General features: G+C 37.0%; 1 protein-coding gene across 1 annotated transcript in view; it reads right to left on the reverse strand.

Moving 5' to 3' along the window:
- SNX27 (sorting nexin 27) overlaps positions 1–22,900 on the reverse strand; it is a 133,398-nt gene that overhangs the window by 15,521 nt on the left and 94,977 nt on the right. The window contains exons 3-8 of the mRNA XM_007950878.2: positions 18,051–18,243; positions 15,292–15,356; positions 13,727–13,831; positions 9,782–9,860; positions 7,690–7,853; positions 148–237 (exon numbers count right to left, since the gene is read on the reverse strand). Coding sequence (XP_007949069.1) covers positions 148–237; positions 7,690–7,853; positions 9,782–9,860; positions 13,727–13,831; positions 15,292–15,356; positions 18,051–18,243 — 696 coding nt within the window. The remainder of the gene's footprint in view (positions 1–147; positions 238–7,689; positions 7,854–9,781; positions 9,861–13,726; positions 13,832–15,291; positions 15,357–18,050; positions 18,244–22,900) is intronic.

Here is a 22,900-nt window from a genome sequence, read left to right on the forward strand (position 1 = left end):
GTACATCCTACAGAAGTAGACTGCCTCATCTTTCTTCCACAGAGCAGCTAGTGGGTTTGAACTGCCAACCTTTTGGTTAGCAGCCAAATGCCTTAACCATTACACCTCCAGAGCTCCTAAAAGAGGCTATAGGGAATGTAAACCTACCATGACCATTTTCCGTTGTTCATACAGCTTCTGTAATTGGTAGGACTTTTCCTCTGCTTTGATATAACCTTTCTTCACATCATCAACAGCCTGTCACCAAAACAAAGGCAAGGGAGAAAGGAATGTAAAAGTCATTATCAAGTAAGTTCTCGTGAAAAATAAAAAGACATGATTCATTTTCAGAATAACTCTTATCCATTTGAACCATCATCATCATCAGTGAGCTCTGCCACGTAGCCATGTGTCCTGGAATAACCAGTATTTAAGGAGTGTCTGGAATGTTCTCAAGGATTGTTCTAGGCACTGTGTGAGGGATTTGGTTTTTGGTGACCAGAGACTTAAACGCTGGTCAATTTATACACGTGAAACAATTGGAGAACAATGAAAGACAGTATACAATACTGTGTTAGAGGTAACATAATGTTGTAACAAAAATGTGCAGTGTAGACAGTAGGTGATATACAGTCAGAACAGAAGATCTGATTCTAATTATATTACAGAAACCTTGGTGAGACCTTGAAGGCTAGACTGAAGAAGAGAAACTACAAGCTAATGCCAAGAAACAGGAATGGGTTTGAGCTTGTATACATTCAGGAGACAGATATGTCAGATTAAATAAAGGGTACATATTAGGGGAAGTGAAAGACAATGATGGATGGGTAGGTTAACAACAGATTATGCAAGATCCTAAAAAGCAAGCACAGAAACTTAGACTTAAGGAGAAAGACGGCAGTGAGCTAAAATAAGCATTAAGAACTTGTTTTTCTAAAGAAAGATTGGTCTGAATTGGAGTACCAAATGAATTATGTTCAGGAGGGAATGAAATAAAGGAGATCAACGATGTTGTGGTACTTGAAGTATAAAGCGAAACAAGGCCTTAAACTAGGGTGACAGTAATTGGAAGAGAGGAAGTGACAAATCTGAGGCAGTGAGTGAAAAACAAAAACATCCAACAGGCCTTGATGCAGGCACAAAGATAGCTGCACATAATATGCTACTTCTAAATTTCTTCTGGATCAGGTATATGAAATACGCTTATTCAATCTCTTCTCCACCCCAAAAAATCTAAAAGAAGGGAAAACAGATCTTTGGGAGAAACAAACAAACAGCAAATATTATCACTTGTCCAGGCCATTCAGAATCCAAGCTCAGTGACTTACTGCAAGGATAATCTGTGCAGGTTCCAGGCACTGGAACCTTTATCAGAAGCCTGAGAATTTGAGTAACCTGAGTTTTGATGTTATTTCATGAGTATGGGTCAATTTATATTAACACCCATTGCTGTCAACTCCATTCCAACTCACAGTGACCCTATAAGAGAGATGAGAACTGCACATGATTTCCTCGGTGGTGATCTTTACAGAGGCAGACTGCCACACCTTCTACTGAGGAGCAGTTAGTGGGTTCAAACTGATGTTTCAATGAGCAGCTGAGCTCCTAACCGCTGCACCACCAGACTTCTTTTTCCATAAAGATTATAGCTCTGTCACCTATCAATGTGCACTGGGGTAAGTTACTTAAACCTTGAGTCTGTAAAACAGGAATAGCTCTGGTAGCATAGTGCCTAAGGTACTTGACTACTAACCAGAAGGCTGGCGGTTTCAAACCCACCAGCCACTCCTCGGAAGGAAGGTTGGGTAATCCTACTTCCATAGTGATACTGCCTTGGAAACCCAAGGAGGGGTCGCTATGAGTCGGGAGCGACTCGACGGCAAATAACAACAACAAACAACAAGGTGGGCAATAAAATAACAGATGTTAAAAGTTCTGGGAAGTATAAAATATATAGTATATATAGTATATAAACTATATAAATAGTTATTATTAATAATATCACTGTTAGTATTGTTTAGCTAGTATGTTCTAAAAACCACATGAAGGATGTTAAAGTCCTCCCTGGAACTGCCTAATGGAAATACTGTGTCAATCTCTCCCCAGTGCTGGCCACACAAAGGAGAGCTCACTTAGGCACAGAGGACAATATTCAGAGAGGGGATACTCAGAAAGAACTGCTACACACTGTCCTGAAGACTCTGGACACTTTATTATTTATCACTAAAAACCTTGGCTGCTCTAGACAAATTTAAACCAATTATTGAAAAGCCGGGGAACAAGTAAAGAAGGAAAGAAAACAACAAGCAATCATGGTCTATCTAGTCTGTTTCCCACGTAACTTAGAGTGTTATTTGGTACAGGAAAACATCTTTGCAATTCTTTTTCTAATGACCAAATAAAAATACTAAATTTCTCTCTTGTCCTCAATACCTAGAGCTGTGTCCAATTCATAATAGCATTTAAATATCTGATGAACATCTCCCCAGGCAGAGATGGCATGTTAGCCTCAGAGTAATCATCTGTCTATTCCAGCAGGTCTTAAGAACTATCTTCACATGGGGCAGAAAAATGTTTTCTCCTCTCTCATGTCTAATAAAGATTATATTGCTTGACTAGCCCTGAGTAGAAACAATAAATATCATCATGCTAAAGTCCTTTTTATCTTCTTAAAGTTTGTTTCTAAATAAAAGGTGTAATTAAAAAATACACACACACACACACACACACATATACATAACTAAAAGGCTCATAATAAAAGCAGCAGTTTCTTGGTTCCAGAGCCTAATTTCACAGAGGTAACCACTTTTAAGCAGTTTCTTCTGATTATTTCCCTTCATAATTTGAATGACATAATTTACTCTGATAATTTCTGATTTACCAGACTTGCTGTGTTAAAAATATTAGGTCTTCGCTCTTGTACCACTCAAACTCCCTTTCTCTCAGCCTCTAAGTAAAAATTAAATCAATATTGAGTATTTACATTATTTTAAGTATATAAACATTGTTCACAACTAAGCTACACACTGCACTATGAATTATTTTCTTATGTAATTTTTGTTTATTTGTTTTTCTTGATGTTAATAATTGTCTCAGGTTTTATTTGTAACTCTCCATGTACCTAACCACCAATTCTTCTTCCAGAAAAACAAAACATCAAAACCCCTCTCAATTTACTCAAATGTTCTTTCAGTTTTTTGGTAAATTACTGACACTTCTCATCTGTTATGGTCTTCTCTCCTGTTTCTCTTTGTCTTTGTGGTCATATGTCTTTTTAAATTCCATGACTGTTATTTTAGTGAGCTTTCAGGATGGAGCAACTTAAATATGTGTGTTCAATCTGTCAGGTTTAGCCAACATTTAAATATATTCTATCATGAATTTTGACTTTATTTATTTATTTAAGAAAAAGGCTCTTTATCATCATTATCATTTAATATCTCATGAATTCTAAGTTGCATATTTTAACATCTCTGAAACTAGGATGCATCCTATACTCAACAACGTGTCAGTTCAACTGTCAGGTTTTCTTCCTTTCTTAGCAGTATATAAAATAATGATGCACTTTATAGTCGATGAAATCTTAGAATTGATTAAATATGGTAGCATTAGATAGTCTCATCATCAAACTTTTTGTTGTTGTTGTTATGTGCCACTGAGTTGGACCTGACTTAGAGCGACCCCTCCTTGGGTTTCCGAGGCAGTATCACTACAGAAGTAGATTGCCCCATCTTCCTTCTGAGGAGTGGCTGGTGGGTTTGAACCGCCAGACTTCTGGTTAGCAGTCCAGTGCCTTAGCCACTATGCTACCAGAGTTCCCATCATCAAAATATGATACAAAAAAAAAAAAAAACCAAAATTTAGTAAGGGAAAGAAATATAATACTATTTATACAATTATTTACCTAGTGAATCAAAGAATCATTTGAAGCAAGATACTGTTACAAAAGCAATAGTTTTTCTAAATATCTAAATATTTTTGTCTTACAGTCTTATAATTCAAAAACCAAGTCAGTATGTGCCACTTTAAATTTTTCTACTCATAAATAAATAAAACTGTTAGGTATTATTCTTCTCCTTTAACAAATCATAAGATAGATCTCAGCAAAGCTATGCTAAGGATTTACCCAGTGCAGAACTTGTACTTGAACCACATATGCTGACTCCTAGCTCATGATTATTCCATTCTAACATTACAAAGGAAAAAATATTCCATTCATAGTAGTAATAAAAATATCATGAAAGGGAAATTAATTTCATGGGGGCATAAGTAAAAAATAAAACTATTCAACTTTATTTGAGGAAACAAAAGAGTTGAATAAAATAGAAACATTAGGCACCTAGTTAGAAATACTACATTTAATAAAAATGGTGATTCTTCTCAAGTTAAAGAATATCAAACCTTTTAAAAGAAGATGGCTTTAAACTTACCAAATATTAAAATGTATTATAAAGAAACATTTAATCAAAAGGGGTGTATTATAACCAAAAGGGTGTACTGAGTCAAAAATAGAAACACAGATCAAGAGAACAGAGACCCAAAATATAGGCAATATATAAAAACAAATTTAATAAAAGACAAGCATAATAATTAGGAAAATGAATCATTTAATACATTCTGCTGGGCCATTATTTGGAGAGCAAAACAGAGAAAATTTAACCTAGACCAACCTTTCATATCATATACCACAATAAACCCCACATAGATTAAAGTATTAAATATTAAAAATAAAATATAGGAAATTAAAAAAGAACAGCACACTTATACTTACTATTGAGGAGAGAAAATGTACCGATAAATGAAGCAACAGAAATTACAAAAGAAAAGACAGATAAATACTGTTATACAAAACGTTAAAACAAATCAGTAACACTAAGATAAAAAAAAGGAATAGAATAAATATCTGTAAAACTGACAAATGTTTAAAGTTTAAGATAAAGAGTCAATGTACATCACAACAAAAACACAATTAGAAAATAACAAGAACTTACTCAACAGAAAACACATATATAAAGTGATACTACAAAAGTTCACAACAAAGTCATTTACAACCACACACTCAAAAGATACACTGGAACTAATAAGAGGGAATGATTAAACAGCATGTAGTACATTAATTCAGCCATGATTTATAATGAAATATAATTTTATAGGTATGTGAAAAGGAAAAAAAAAAAGATTCCAAAATTATTTATCTACATTAGGATTATAACTATGTAAAAATTACACATCTATAAAAAGACCTAACACAGATATAAGTGTAAGAGCTCTGGTAGCATAGTGCCTAAGGTACTTGACTGCTAACCAGAAGGCTGGCGGTTCAAACCCACCAGCCACTCCTCAGAAGGAAGGCTGGGCAATCTACTTCTGTAGTGATACTGCCTTGGAAACCCAAGGAGGGGTCGCTATGAGTCGGGGCCAACTCAAAGGCACACCAACACAACACACAAATACTTGTAGGAAAAGATAATAAAAGAAGACTTCCATATAGGGATGGCAGGTTAAAAACAAGCATCTACTTTTACTTCCCCCTAAAACTCCAATAAAATGTCCACAAAGGGATTTTTTCTTTTTTTAAGGAATAAATCCACAAGATCAGGGAGAATGGGAAGACACAACCAGAACAAAATGTTGGCATCTGGAATGCAGATGAACATGTAGTAACTTAGGAAACCTGGAAAAACTGATGTCTAAACTGACAGTGGAGAAGGTGGAGGACCACTCACACTTATACCACACAATTCCCAAAGACCCAGGAATTGGTGGCAGGTGGTGGTCATCCAGAAGAGGCAGTGGGTGTGTGGCTAAAATAAGGAGGATCAATTGAAAGCCTATTTGAGAAGCAGTCAAAGTCTCAGATCCTTTCTCCTCCACTCCCTGTAGCCAGATGACTGCCACCCTAATGCCAGTGAAAGACTGCAGAAACCCACAGTACACTACCATGCTGAGCTCCAATCAGTGCTGTAGTCTCCCAATCTTAAATTTGAGCAGACATCTGTATTAGTGTAAAGCATCTAACATGAACAATAGAGACCAAAACAAACAAACAAAGGATAAAAAAAAAGGAGTAATAAGCAAAAAACCAAATTTTTTAAAAATTATTAATTTAATTTTTAATAGTCATAGGAAGTTAAGAAAAAATATTATAACCACAAAACAAGAACAGAATATTATGTAACAAAAAAAAAAAAAACATTTAGAGAACAAAAGAAAGCCTCTGGAAATAAAAAATATAATGAAACCAAAAAAAAACCAAACTCACTGCCATTGAGTCGATTCTAACTCATTATAACGACTCCCATTGGGTTTCTGAGGTGGTAAATCTTTACAGAAGTAGATTGCCCAGTCTTCCTTCCACGGAGTGGCTGGTGGGTTTGAACTGCCAACCTTCTGGTTAGTAGTCAAATGCCTTAGGCACTATGCCACCAGAGCTCCTTTTAGTTCAACAGGAAGACTAGAAGACAAATCTGAGTAAGTTTTCCAGAAAGCAGAGCAAAAAGAAAAACTTTAAAGTGTGAGAGAGAAGAAAATTAAAGGGGCAGACCAAGAAGTCTCACGTCAGAAGTTCCAAAAGGAGTAAGCAGAAAATGAAAGAGGAAATGATCAATTGAGTTATTCAAGAATATTTTCTAGATCAGAAAGGTATAAATTTCCCACAAAGGGCCCAACACAATAAATGAAGAGACACCCAGCATGGCATATCATTATGAAATTTGAGTCCAGTGGAGATAAAAAAGATCTTATTAACTTCCAAATAGGGAAAAAAGTCACATATAAAGGTACAGTAATCAGAATGGCTTTGGATTTCTTAATGGCAACACTAAATATACCTAAGAATCACCTGGGGATCTATAAGAATCACCTGGAGATCTTGTTAAACTGTAGATTCTGATTCAATGTATCTGGAGTGGAAAGGAAAAATTCTCAGCTAGGGGAATGTACTGGTCCAAAGCCCTGATATTTACTATATTGCCCTGCCATACATCTCATTATTTATAGAGTCTAAAAATGTAAACACTGAATATTGACTATATTAAGAAGATGTGAGAGATGAAAATGCTATGAGTATGTGTGAGAATGTGAAATTAAGAGATAATGCTTGAATCTGAAAAATCAAGTTGTAGCAATATAGCCAAGTTATAACAGGGACATGAAGATAAACACCTAATCAAATCAAACCAAACCAAAAACAGAGTTAAAAGAGGTGAAAGCCGATGCCTATGGAAGTAGATGAGGGTAAGTGGGGCAACTGCTATTTTTCTTAACAAACCTTACATAACTATTTGGTGCTTTAAACTCTATAGCTCTGGTGGCACAGTGCCTAAGGAACCTGACTGCTAACCAGAAGACTGGCGGTTCAAACCCACCAGCCACTGTGTGTAAGGGAGACTGGACAATCTACTTCCGTAATGATTTACTGCCTCAGAAACCCAAAGGGGGTCACTATGAGTCAGAATCGACCCGATGGCAGTGAGTTTGGTTTGGTTTTCTGTTAAACTTTATGTATGTATGTGTAAGCCATAGTGATAATTTTGTTGTTTTAAAAAATAACTATTTTTAAAACTCATTTTATAAACTTATTTATCATTTGTGAAATGAGTTATTTTACAAGTATAAATAAGACCCTGGGGCACAGCAGCTTGAACTGGCAAATTATCCACTACATATAAATTAAGAAATCAGTAGTTTTAGGAAGACCAATCTACCCACCTGATGAAAGAAGTAGGTAACAGCAAGGTCATTGTCATTTAAGAGGATTTCCTCTTCTGTTGTAAAAAGCCACTTTCGAATGGTCAGGCAGGTACCTGGCACAGCTGATGTATAATTTTGGACATAGAGTTTGTGAGGAAATTCATTAGGGGCCAGCTTACGTACTAAAGAGAAGACAAAACAAAGTGAGTGAAAAGGTGTGTAAGGATTTTCCTAGTAAGAATTGTATAAGGCAGATCAAGAATGGCAGGTTACCATTAACCATATGAGATTAGAACATCAGCTCAAATCCATCAAAGAGCTCTTCTGCCTACGGAGCAAAAAATAACTATGTGCCTGGCCAATCTATCTTTTCTAACTATGACTACGCTCACTTGAGCTTTAAACTGACCTCAATGACAGGCCCTTCAGTTAACATGCTGACTCTGCAGACTGCACTAACTCCAAATTTAATTAAAATATCCATTATTTGTCCGTTAGAGCTGATGTCCACTGAATATCTTTAAAGTGAGCTAGCTTCCCCTCTTACTCATCCAGCTATGGTGTATTCAGAATCTCTCATGTGGCAATTCTTAATTAATTCCTTTTATTATTAAGAGCTAAAAGGTGTTGCTATCCCCCCCCCCAAAAAAAAGAACCCTAACAGCATACAAGCAGGATAAAAACAAATTACCACCACTTGTAATTTCTATACTTCCTTTCTTTGGAAAGGCTCAGTAATTTCTTCTCTTGATATTTCCTTGGCTTTATGATACTGAAAAAGGCAGATTTAATATTCCCCATTTTATAGAAAGTGAAACCAAAGCTTAGAAAAGAATGTTAAGATTAGAATCCAAGTGTCCTGGTTCCCTAGTAATCCTTTGCAACAAACATAATTTATATGAGCCTAGTTAGACTGTGGAGTCCCTGAGTGGTGCAATTAAGTGCTCAACTATTAATTGAATGGTTGGCAGTCTGAATCCACCAGAGGTGCCTCAGAGTAAAAGCCTGGGGATCTGCTTCCAAAAGGTCACTGCCTTGAAAACCCTATGGAGCTAAGTTCTACTCTGACACACATAGGGTCACCGTGAGTTGGAAGTGACTAGATGGCAACTGCTTTTGTTTTGTTTTAGTCAGGCTGTAGGGAACAGGAGGGAAAAATAATGGGAATATGGCTGCTTGAGGAGGGATCAAGGTGGTTCTACCTTGATCTGGGGCCACACAGGGACCCAGGTCTACCAGACTCCTTCCCCCTTTCTGGGAAGAGGGAGGTCTGTTTAACCAATATAATCCAAGTCACTGCTGGTCTTAGCATTTGCATGTGGGTGTATAAATATTGTGGAGGAGACCCATAAACTGTAGGAAATCTGTCATCCAGAGCAAGCTCTCAGACTTCCTCCCCTATGTGCAATCGATGTGACCATCACCCCTAGCTTTTATAAGATATAACAGAAATTTCCTGTCACCATGCAATAAAATGCTGTTGTTGTTGTTGTTGTTATGTGCCGTCGAGTCGGCCCCGACTCATAGCGACCCCTCCTTGGGTTTCCGAGGCAGTTATCACTACGGAAGTAGGATTGCCCAACCTTCCTTCCGAGGAGTGGCTGGTGGGTTTGAACCGCCAGCCATCTGGTTAGCAGGCAAGTGTCTTAGCCACTATGCTACCAGAGCTGTAGGAAGTAGAAATCTAGTCAAGCAGAAACTTAAAACATATGCACTAAAGTGCATATTCTAATTCCTAGAGACAAAAAGCTATTCTTTAAGATCCTTACTAAAACACTGGCTAAAAAACAACAAAAACACCTCTTATTAAGATTGTTTCATTGGAATGTGTGAAATTTTGCTTTCGATTTAAAAGAACTTCATGAAAGTACTTGATTCAGCTGTGTGTGTAACTTATAAAAGAGGATAAAAGAGCGACAGTGATTGTGCTTCACAGGATTTGCCTGGTCTGCTTGCTGGAGACAGACCTAATAAGTGGGGTCTCCGCCTGTCCTCAAGTTCTTTTTCTCTGAGCAAATAGTTTCAGTCTGACAGCTTCTGGGAGCTTCAGTCAACAGTATTAGAATAAAATTCCCAAAAACAAAATTTAATATTAGCCACTGGCACTTACCAAAGGAATGATTGATCACTTCAAATAAGGCAAAGTAATTCACCGTTGTGCTATCCATGCCAACCTTTGCTGCAATAGCCTAAAGTATAAACAGAATAGATTAATATCAGGGAAATGAAATCAGACAACACTGTGGGAAAAACAGGTATATGAATGTACGGCAGGGAGAAGAGGCTATGCCATCTTGGCTTCACAAAAATTAAATTATAGCTACCCTTCTTTACATGTATGTATACATGCACTCATGCATGTGTACTATAAAGGGAAAAAAGTACCTGTATTTGACCCAAACAACTATAATCTCTAAATATGAGTTTTTCCCCTCTAATACAAGCTCCTTAAATACCAACTTTCCTCTCTAAAATAGGATTCTGTCCTAAGAGGGTCTTTTTAACAGCACTTATAGAAAATGGGCTTGATAAGGACAAATCTTAAGAACCTATATATCCAGTCTCTCATATTCTGCCTACATTTAATACAGGTTGTTAACACACAAGATACACAGCTTTGGTTCTTTAGCTTAAGATATTTTTGTCAATTTTTCTCATGCTTCACAAATTATTTTTGTTTAATTTTCAGATGATCCATGTCTCAGGCTGGGACATTAGGTACCTCCATTTCCATAGTGAACTGTTGGGATAACAGAGGCATATCAAACAAGTATCAGTCCTCTCCAGGAACCAAGGTCTTAACAGGGCAAATGAAGTTGAAAAAATTGTGAGTAAATAAATGAAAACTGAAATTACGTACTGTTCTGGTTACCTAGTGCTGCTCTGACAAGAATATACCACAAATGGGATGGCTTGAACAAATAGTTTATTCTCTTATAGTTTGGGAGGCTGGAAGTCCGAGTTCCAAATGCCAGGCTCTAGGGGCTGTGTGAAAAGCCCCTCGACTTTGGGCTTCAGCTCTGCCTCTTGCTCCCGGCCCACTGAAGCTAGAGGCATCTCTTCACTCAGGCAGCTGCTGGCTGCTGAGGCTAACAAGCCCAAGGTTGACAAATAAAATGGCACAGTCCCGATGTTACCAAACCACACAGCAGGCTATTAATTCAAGTCCATTGTAAGTGCCAAGGTCGACAGAACACTGCAGGCTGCTGAACAACAACACAGCTACATGCAGGGTTCAAGTGTGCCATAGGCTAGAGACCATTCCCAAAGCTGTTTCTTATACATGCGAAGCAGACCACATACCCAAAGGCAGCTTGCTACTCATAGCAGATTCCACCATGGAATTGATTACCAGTCTCATCATGGGGAATACTACATCCAGCTGCCCAGCCACTTAACCAGGATTAGCCAAGTTGACACACAAACTTAACCACCACACATATAAAACAAAAACACAAAGCAAAAAATACAAACTAGGAGTACTTTCCAAGTTTAATTCCAATCTAAATAAAAGTTAATTAAACAAGATTAAATTGTTGAATATTAATTAGTACCTAAGTAAACCAAATATGATTCTATCCCTTCTTCCCACATCTGCTCACACATTAGGCCTGGGTTCAGCCCTGATGCGAGGAAGGAACTAGGTATTTCAAGTGTTCTAAATTATCACTCTATACTGCACTGGATAGAAATGGAAATGCTCTCAGGTTTGAAAATGGCTCCTAACTAGAAGTCACAAAAACAAAGGTTGGGGGAAAGTATAAGAATAGTGGGCCTTGCCAGAGAAACCATGAAAAAAGCAAAAGAAAATAAAACATTAGCAAGCTGTAAAAGTGTTTTCTTTGCAACCACTCTACCACTATATAATTACAGAAATAACCTCAGATCCTGCATAAATCCTTTGCCACAGATATAGTCCATGGGTAAATGTATGGGGGAGAGATTTGCTTGCTGTAAAAGAAAATTAAACATTAATGTGCAGAAACTTGTTACTCTCCCTGAAAATAAGTTGATCAAATCAGGGTTAAAGGTCAATAAAAAAAGCCTAAAAGCAATGATTATACCAGCACCCACATAATGGACTTTAAATACCATCATTCACCAAAATGAACCAGGACTATTTGGGTAAAAGGCTGATTCTAGATCTAGGGTAGGAAACATAAAGATGAGCCTGCTGCAGCTTATTGTACCAAAAAGCAAGCAATCTATCTTCAACAAATGGGTAATATCAAAAGAATACTGGAGCAAATATGAAGGTACTTCTGTTGGATGGAACAGTGTAAGGATCAAAAAGATAATATATGCTATTGATTAAGTCACACTGAATATCTAAAACCCCATATGAGACTGAAAAAATAATTATCCCACTGGACATCACTGAAATCAACTAGGGGACCAATTCTTTACCCTGACAAGCAATAAAAGAAAAAATTAAATATTCATCTTCCTTTTCTTGTACAAACTGTATTTCAGGATAATTAAACTGCCTTAGTTGTTAACAAAAAGTTTTTTTAAAGAAAAATTCCAGCAAATAAATGTGGAAGAAATAAGAGAGGTAGAAAATCATCATTTTGCAACCCTTAAAAAAATCACTGATTAAGACAACAATCATCAATGGATACACACATCTGAAGATCAATGGGGTGCCTTAAAATGGAAAGATCAGGTTATCACCATTCATGGCCCCTAAATCTATTAATTAATATCACAAAAGTGGGATAACCAGATATTGTATACCTCTTGTTGAGAAGCAAGATGAAGTATACAGCACCAATTACAAAGTTTCAAAACAACTGAACCTGAATCTAATCAAGCCTCTAGAGAAAACTTCCACTTATAACAAATATAAGGAGATGGAAGGACATATTAAATGACACCACAAGGAAACAAATAGGTAAATTCAGAATGTGGGACATTCCACAGGACACTGACCCAATTTCTGTAACAAAATAATGGCATGGGAAAAAAAAGCAGACAGAAAAACCAAATGTGCTATGAGGATACCTTTTTTAGAACCAGATTTTAACAAACTATTGTAAAAATCATTTTTAGACAACTGGAAAAACTTGACTATGGATCAGTTATTAGGTAATACCAAGGAAATATTAATTTTTAGGTATGCCAATGGCATTGTGGTTATGTCCACATATTTTAGAGATGCATACTGAAGTATACAAGGCTCCAGAAATATGGGATTAAAGAAAAAGGGGGGGGGGAAGGATAGATGATGCAAATTTGGCATAATCTTGATAATTACTGAATTAAAAAAAAAACAAAAAACCAAACTCACTGCCACTGAGCTGGATCCGACTCATAGCAACCCCTCTTTGGGTTTCTGAGGCAGTAGTAACACTATGGAAGTAGACTGCCAAACCTTTCTTCTGAGGAGTGGCTACTGGGTGTGAACCACTAGCCTTCTGGTTAGCAGTCAAATGCCTTAGGCACTACGCCACCAGAGGTTCTTTTTTTTTTTTTTTTTTAATTTATTGTGATTTGGGTGAAGATTTACAGAGCAAATTCACTTTCCAAACAGCAGTTCACACACACTTTGTCCACCAGAGGTTCATTGTATTCTGTTTTCACGTATATTGTTTTTTAGAATTAAAAAATGGAGGGGGTTTAATCACAGCTACTTGATGACAGTTGCCATCCAGTTGATTCCAACTCATGGGACCCATGTGGGCAGAGGAGAACTGCCCCATAAGGTTTTAAAGGCTGTGACCTGTCAGAAGCAGACCACCAGACCGGTCTTCTAAAGCAGCTCTGTGTAGAGATGAACTGCCTATCTTTTGGCTCGCAGTTAAGAGTTCAACCATTTGCACTACCCAGGAGCTCCTAATCACAACCACTACAAGCTGGGATTTTTACGGCATCTTTCTTTCAAGGAGGGCAAACAAAGCATTTTACATTAATAATAACAACAATAACAGTAGTTAACATTTAGTGACATTTATGATACATCATAAACTATAATACATATAATCATTTTATATGTATTAACTCATTTAGTTTTACATCATTCAATGTCAAGTCTATTTGCTCAAATTTAATTTACCTGATAGACTTGGTCTGTAGTACTGTTCTTTTTTACCCTGACTGTAACTGTTGTTCCATCTGGTAATGCTACTCTCAGCTCTACGTCGGACACACCATTGTAGTTCTGGGAGGAAAGACACAGAGAAAGAATTTATGACCTACTTACTCTCTCTGTGACATGTTAGCTAAACAGTAACCTAAACACATGATAGGAGGAAGTAAGTTCCAATGAAAACGGGGGAAAAAGATACATTAAAAGTTAGTACATTTACAAGTTATAAAGTTGATTTTAGGCTGCAGCAGAAATTAACCTTTAAGACGAACAGAGAGGAAAGACACGTGCTGAATCCAACATGTTCACATTTCAAAACAGGAAACTTGTGTGAAGCAGTTTAGTTCAAACACAGATGAGATTTTGGGGTTATTTTCTCTTACCCCATTCAGAACCCAAAAATGAAAGAAGAAAATTCAAAGTGGTAGTTTCAAAAAATATTCTCTGGTTTTAAATGGTCAGGCACATTGGCTCAAGGGATACCCTGAAGTAATCACCGTATCTTTAAAAGTAAAAAGTGTGAGGTTCAAGGATCTGAGTGAGTCTTGATGTCCAATTTTCTTTTAGCATAGATACAACAATTCTTATACTCCTTAATTCAAAAGAAATCCTTACTTATTATTGCTGTTGATGAGTAACATAATTCTCTAGTAGATTTTTGTCCTTGTAATTCTCATTAGAGAGAAATAACTATTTAGGAACAAGTTCATGTTCATTTAACACACACAAAAAAGAGTACTACTCATTGCTTAAAGCCATCCTCAGCATTACTATTTTAAGTCCTTGTCTGCAAGAAACTTATAAGCTAGCTGGGAAGAAAAGACATACACAGATAAAATAATGAGTAGATAATACACTATTTAATATATTAGCATTTATTAGTCATTCTCCCATTCAGTTAATATTTATTAAGCACCTATAATATGCTTGACGGTGTGGTAGGCAGTGGGATATAAAGACCGTCAAGATTTAGATCTTACCTATAGGTAGCTCACACTCTAAAAAACACAAAAGCAAAAAACCAGTTGCCACTCATGCCAGATTCCAACTCATGGAAACCCCATGTGTTTCAAAGTAGAACTAGGCACCACTGAATTTTTGATGATCTTTCCCAAACAGACTGCCAGCACTTTCTTCTGAGGGGCCTCTGGGTAGATCTGAATCACCGACCTTTCAGTTAGTAGCCAAGGGCTTATTCGTTTGTACCATCCCAGATTCCTAACTAGTCTAATAAGGTAAGACTATAAAGTAATAATCTTATTATTAGAGAATGAGATAGCAGCAAGTTAATTGAACGGTACTAAAAAAGTTCTTGATGAAATGAAAAATCGACAACTTGAGTCATCAGAGAAGGCTTCAAAGAGAAGATAGATTTGCCATAAGGTCTTGAAGGAAAAGCAGGATCCATATAAAAAAGATGGTGAAAAAATAGTTGGAGAGTTTTTGGCAATTCAATCCATAATTGATATTGTCCTTTTTCCCCCTATGTGGAGCCAAGAAGCAAATAGTCATTATAAGGGTTATTCACCTACCTCATCTGATTCTGACAGAAATTCCTGCATGATGTCACTCTCACCAATGACACGTATTGAACACACTATAGAAAACAAAGATAAAATCTGTCATGAGGCCTTAAAATTAAGAACATAAAGTCAAGAATGTATCAAGGTTAAGGATAAATCATCAGTAGTAGGCAATGCTGAGGCACCATGTCATCCCTGGCACATGGAATTTTAAGACATGCTAGTCACTCATCTAAATATGGTCTAGAACAGAGGAATAATAGAAGGTACAATGATGCAGCTTGCCAAAAATATTAAACATAGCCAAAGGCAGTCATCCAGGTGGGAAAAAAAAAAGTTCAGTAAATATAACTTTGCAATCTTGTGTGAACTATTAACAAGCTAAAGCATGGGGGAAAAGAGGTAGTGGAAGGAAAGGTGAGTCTGGAATAAACCAAATACAAAACTGAAATACAAAATGATAGTATTCATTTGGCCTAGGAATAGATAAGTTCAAGAACTAAAAACATTTAAAGACACTTTGGGAAAAATGAGTAAGCAATTAAGTATTATAGACTGTGTGTGTGTATGTGTGTATTTTTTAAATTGTGATTTGGGTGAAGTTTACAGAGCAAATTCACTTTCCATACAGCAACTCACATACACTTTGTCTCATGACATTGACTATAATTTCCCACAATGCAATAGCTCCCCTTCCACTTCCTCCCCATAGTTACCTTTTCCCTGTGTCCTTCCCTCCATGCACTCCTGGCCCCTGAGCTGTCTCCCTGTGCATATACTGCCCTTCTATTCTCCCATGATTGACCTCTCCAAGGAGTGTAATTACCTAGTGTAAATGTTCAGCTCATACGCCTGTCTTTTGTTTGGCTGGAAGCCACAGGAATGGGTTCAATTCCAGACCTGAAGGGCAGCTAGGGGCCACAGCCTCAGTGGTTCCATTAGGCTCTATCAGACCAGCAAATCTGGTCCCTTTTTATTTTAGTTTAGTTTTTTAATGATTTTGAGTTTTGTTCCACATTGTTCTCACTCTCTATCCAGGATGTCCTACATAGATCCCCCTCCAAGTGGTTGACAGTGGTAGCTGGGCACCACCTAGTTCTTCAGTCATATAGGCTGAGGATCACATGGTGTACCAGTTGCTTGGACTAACTGTTTCCATGCGTCTTTGGTTTTTCTTTCTTCTTCTTTGTTCTGGATGAGGAGAGACCCATTGTTGCAAACTTTTAAGATCCTAGTCACTACTCGCCAAAGTAGGATATGGAACAACGTTTTTGGCAGTATTTTATGCCAATTGAGCTTGATGTCCCCTGTGACTACGGTCCTGAGCCCACAGGTCCAACTACTTGCTCCCTCTGGTAGCTGGCTGTGTCCAAGAAGTGAGTACAACCTTTTCCCTTGTCAGCAGACGGAGCATAGTTTTTTTTAAACCTCTATTCTTCAGCTTCAAAACAACAACCACCCCTATCCATACCACCCCACCCCCAATAAAAAAGAGAAAGGAAGGAAGGAAAGCAGGCAGGTAGGTAGGTAATGGTCCATATCTCACAAAGTTAATTTCCTGACATTCTCAGGAGGATGGTAAATTACACTAATGATTTCTACTTCTTTTTGATTAAAAAAATTATACCCTTTCTCATTTCCCAAGGGCTATTTTAAGAGGCCATTCTATGTTGGAAAAAAAGGTAAAAAAATGAATGAGGAAGTTACACTGCTTTCTATGGGGGAAATTGTTTTCAGGGATAAGGCTCTCTACCAAATTTTTTTTCTAAAATCCAATTGTTGTTGTTGTTGTTGTTATGTGCCATCGAGTCGGCCCCGACTCATAGCGACCCCTCCTTGGGTTTCCGAGGCAGTATCACTACGGAAGTAGGATTGCCCAACCTTCCTTCCGAGGAGTGGCTGGTGGGTTTGAACCGCCAGCCTTCTGGTTAGCAGTGAAGTGCTTTAGCCACTATGCTACCAGAGCTCCTAAAATCCAATTAGGTCAATTAATTCTTATACAAGAACACAAAGACACAGAATAACCAAATACCAGTTAAGACCATTATCTTGTTAAATTAATGTTTTAAAGAAAAACTTGTAAAGCAGCTAACAAATTGTATAATGATAATATATAAGGCAAGATCTCTTTTCTGAGCTACAAAAGGAATTATCTTATTTAGGAGATCTGTGTCATTTTCTTGCCATCTTATGATAAACAAATGCTTCAGCATCTACAAACTCCTACGTATTGTTTGGAAACTCCTAGATAACAAGTACATTTCAATAGTTCTACCTATAACCTGCTTAGAGCAAGGGGACTTTAGATTACCTAAAACTCAGCAAACTTATCCAAGAAGACCTATAAGACGAGGAAGGGGTTTTTATGTAGGATACGCCAGTGAGCTGAGAGTCATTTTCACTAAATGTCTTCAATAATGTCTACTTAGTTCCCTAATCAATTCAGCACACTGGTGAGTATAAACTGTATGTATTTACAGGCAAATAATATAATCCTATAAATAAAGGCCCTTAATGTGACAAAAACTAATCATACATTTTTCTGTTGTTAAATGTCTAATAAGCCAATAAAACATAGACTACTAATCACAGTACTGGATATTTTTTATCTGGAGCCTTCAAAGCTCAGATCATTAAACATCTATAGTCAGAAACTTAACTTATGTTATACTGAGTTACAGGAAACTTAGCTATGAAAGTTAGAAGTTGCACTATATACCTAGACCCAATGTCTACTCAGGACATTAGAGATCAATGAGGTGGCTTACCTTTTTCTAGATATTCTTCTAAGCCCCGACGTCGGGCATCTAATTGCTGTTCTGATAATGAGAATGGCCATTTCCCTGGAAGTCTAGGAAATGTAAAGTTGGCAAATTCTCTCTTCAGGTTCTGGTGTAGAATGGCAAATTCCCGGTACCGCTTAGAACATAGTTGCCTCCCTGCCATGTAAACATTATATACCTGGTGGAGGAAAAGAGCAAAAATTAAATGACAGAATCATCTAAAGTCAAGTTTAGACAGATATTGGTTAGGTGAATTCTGCTACACACTTAACAGAGAACATCTTCAAGGTCACTTTTAATAAATGTGCTAGAAGTTACATGCAGAAGAGGGGTACCTTCTTCTTGGAGGCATGATCTTATTTTTATTACTAAAACTACCTCTAACACATTGTTTTAAGTATCTTCAAAGGCAATTACCACTTTTAAGGGTAAATTTTATTTTCAGAAAGCTAAGTCATTCAATGTCAAGATGAATGAACAAGCAAGCAAATTTGGAGGGGGATATAAAAAACTAGGGTTGATTATAAAGCAATATGAACGATATTTGTACGTGACCCAAACTGGCTCTAAATTCAAAAACCAAACCCACTGCCATTGAATCAGTTCCTTCTCACAGTGACCCTACAGGACAGAGAATTGCCCCGTAGGGTTTCCAAAGCTTTAAGTCTTTACAGAAGCAGGCTGCCTCATTTGTCTTCAGCAAAGCAGCTCATGGGTATAAACCACCAACCTTTCAGTTAGCAGCTACATGCTCAACCACTGTGTCACCGGAACTCCTACAGTGGTTCTAGAGTTAATCTCAAAGAAAAGGTCCAAAAATTTATTTGACTAATGGTGATACATATTTTTTTAAATTGCTGTAAAAATAAAACACAACATTTGCCAAAGTGAATTCAATAATTCAATTTTAATAGTGCCATTTTTGCACACAAAAACTCCTTTCCTGAAATCTGATAACCCTAGTTTTGTTCTTTTCCCTTCAATCAGTAAGACGGGGTCAATAACTAAAAAGCTGAAAAATACATGTACTCCAAGGAAATCCTCTTAACAGTGAAGAGTTAATAATCCTCATAAAGAGACAGACGGAGGTTTTTGTTGAATAAATGAATGCATGTATATTAAGTTTTTGAATAAATACCCTAATAAAAAGTAAGTAGTGGTATGAGTAATTAAAAAAAAATAAATAATAAAAATAACCAAATAATCCAAGTTACTTTGTATTCTTAGAACATATCAAAATAATGTAGAAATGGAAAGATAAGCCCCAAAATTCATTTACTGGCCCAGTAAAAATCAATTAAGAATTTTAAATGTGCTCGTATAATCAAGAGTAAATTACTGAGTATAGGACTTCTGACAAGATGGAAGAATAGGCAGACAAGTTGCACAGACTCTCTGCAACAAAGAAATGAGAAGTCAACTGAAACCAATAAAGAAGACAATCCTGGAACTCAGAGCTTTGAAGGCAGGATAAAGAAGTGGGTTAAATACCGACTAGCAGAAGAAGCTGAATGAAAATAGTGAATAAGGAGATAAACAGAGTTACAGACTGCTGACTATCCTGAAGACACAGCCATTTTGAATATATGCAAGTGGCGTCCCAATCTGGCAGCAACCTAAGAATTGGCTCTGTTCCCCAAGGACTGTGCTGTGGTGCCTGACACTGGTGCCTGACAACTAGAAAAGAAAACAGCAAAGAAGGAGACAGAGCTATGGACCACTGGCTATCCTGACAATGCAGCCATTTTGAATATTTGCAGGTGGTGCAGGCATTTTAAATATATGCAAGCAGCATTTTCACCTGGGAGCAACTTAAGAATAGGCTCCACTTGCTGAGGACAGCATGGGCAACTGCACTGGAGGCTGACACTAGAAAGGTATTGTGAATTTCTTTTTTTCTCATTATCTTTGTTTTCTTTTTAATAGATGTTTTGGTTACCTAGTGCTGCTCTGACAAGAATATACCACAAATGGGATGGCTTGAACAAACAGGAGTTTATTCTCTCACAGTTCGGGAGGCTAGAAGTCCAGTTCAAAGTGCCAGCCTCTAGGGGCTGGGCGTGAACCCCTCAGCCTTGGACTTCAACTCTGCCTCCAGCTCCCAGCCCACTGAAGCTAGAAGGCTTTTCTTCACTGAGACAGCTGCTTGCTGCTGAGGCTGCCAAGCCCAAGGCTGAGAAATAAAAAGGCATAGTCCCAATATTACCAAATCACAAGGCAGGCCATTAATTCAAGTCTATTTTAACTCCCAAGGTTGGCAGAGCATGGCAGGCTGCTGAACAACAACATGGCTACATGCAGGGTTCAAGGTACCATAAGCTAGAGACTGTTCCCAAAGCTGCTACTTATATACAGGAAGCAGACCACAAACCCAAAGGCAGCTATTCAGCTGCTCACAGTAGATTCCACCATGGAGTTGATTACCAGTCTCATAATGGGAAATACTACATCCAGCTGCCCAGCCACTCAATGAGGCCCAGCCAAGTTGACACATAAACTTAGCTATCACAATACATTTAAAAAATTTTTCTTCTCATTTTTTGCCTTTTTTTTTTTTGTCTTTTGTCTAACTTAGTGGGAGATAGCAACTGTTCCCATACAACCCAATCATACCTGCACCTCCTGCAGTTCCATCCACTGAGTGAGGGCCACCACTTGCTTCTGCACAAACTGAACAGACAGTAACCAATACCAGCACAACTCACCCTCAACTGCTCTTGACAAACAGCTAAAAAAGATCTGTGCACACACACTCATTCTCTATCACACCACAAGGAGACAGGTGGTGAGGACCTAAGTTTTACAAACTAGCAAATAGAGGAGCACAGTACCCTGCTTACACAGATATATCAAAACAAAACAAAATAAAGGAAAAGAAAATCTTGGGTGAATCACACCAACATACAACCATGAATTAAACATAAATACAAAAGCATCACAACTTCTCAAAGACAACTTACCATCCCAGTCTACATAAAAAAGACAAAGTAGTACAAACAAGGGACCAGGATATAAACCCAGAAAACATCCCTGAGGAAAAAGCAGCATAAGAACTCCCTGATAAGGAAATCAAAAGAATTTAGGTACCTTCAACAGGCTGAGAGACAGATCAAGGAAAACACTGACAAAATTAAGGAAAATAGAAAAAACTGTAGAACAGTTTAGGAAAACAATACAGGAGCAAACTGACAAAATAAACAAAAAATCAGAAATGATACAAAGACAATAAATAGAAATCCAGAAGATTAATACTAAGACTTCAGAAACAGATAACATGTTAAACAGGCAAAGGAGTAGAATCGAATCAATGGAAGACAGAATTAATGAGACTGAAGATAAGTATCTTAATACTACTTTGTTAAGGGATCAATCAGAAAAAAGATCACAACAAAATGAAGAAAGCTTAAGATTCATGTGGAATACTATCAAGAGGAATAACCTACTTGTAATTGAAGTCCTGAACAAGAAGAGACAAATAAAACCACAGAGAAAATTGCTGAAGATTTGTTGGAAGAGAATTTTCCTAATATGATGCAAAACAAGAAGGCATTAATTCAAGAAGTTGAATGAACCCTAAACAGGATAGACCCCAAAAGAAAATCACTGAGACATATAATCATCAAACTCACCAAAACCAAAGACAAAGAAAGAATCCTGAAAACAGCATGAGAAAAAGGGAAAATTACCTACAAAGGATAGCCAATAAGACTAAGCTCTGATTTCTTGGCAGAAACCATGCAGGTGAGAAGGCAATGGGATGATATATATAAAACCCTGAAAAAAAAACTGCCAACCAAGAATTATATATCCAGCAAAACTGTCCCTCATGTATGATGGTGAAATTAGGACATTTCCAGATAAACAGAAATTAAGGGGATTTGTTAAAACTAGATTAACCTTACAACAGATGCTAAAGGGAGCCCTTCAGAAAGAGGAACAACTACAGCAGACAACAAGTCATGATTAACACACAATGATGACATAACCTAGAAACCAACACAATTACAGAAGTATCCAAAGTAAAATTAGTTTACAAGACTGTAAACAAGGAACCGGAAACATAAATTGGCAAATGAGGGCAATTACAAATCAAAAGGAAGAAATAAACAGTGTAGATACAGAACTTCCAAATGGCAAGGAACTCAAGACAACTGCAAGATAGAACAGACTGTTCACAACTTGGGAAGAAAACTATAAATCATAGGGTAAACTCAAAGAAAAATGATAAATCTTCACATCAAAATAAGAGGAGACATAAAAATATTTAGCTAATACTAAATACACAATACCAACAATGGAAATGACAACAAAATTCATAAACAAAATAAGCTCAGCATAGAAAATTTTATGGAACAAAGAGATTGGCAACACCATACACACACACACACACACACACAAAACATAATAAAATGACATTAATAAATTCACAGTTGTCTATAATTAACACTGAATGTAAATGAATTAAATGCACCACTCAAGAGATGGAAAAGTTGTAGACTGGATAAGAAAACATGATCCAACAATATGCTGTCTGTAACAGACTCACCTTAGACACAAAGATAAAAACAGACTAAAAATCAAAGGTTGGAAAAAGATAGATCAAGCAAACTGCAATCAAAAAAGAGCAGGAGTGGCAATATTAATTTCTGATAAAATAGACTTTAAAAAAAAAACCACCATTAAAGACAAGGAAGAACATTATATAATGATTAAGAATAGATGTGATGCATTGAACACCAATGACCGGAAGCCAGATGAATTATGGGAAGATATCAAGAACATTATCCATGAAGAAAGCAAGAGATCACTAAAAAGACAAGAAAAGAAGAGAAGAC

Source organism: Orycteropus afer, unplaced genomic scaffold, assembly GCF_000298275.1.
Source record: "Orycteropus afer afer isolate SDZICR_OR568_19922 unplaced genomic scaffold, OryAfe1.0 scaffold00290, whole genome shotgun sequence".
NCBI lineage: Eukaryota > Metazoa > Chordata > Mammalia > Tubulidentata > Orycteropodidae > Orycteropus > Orycteropus afer.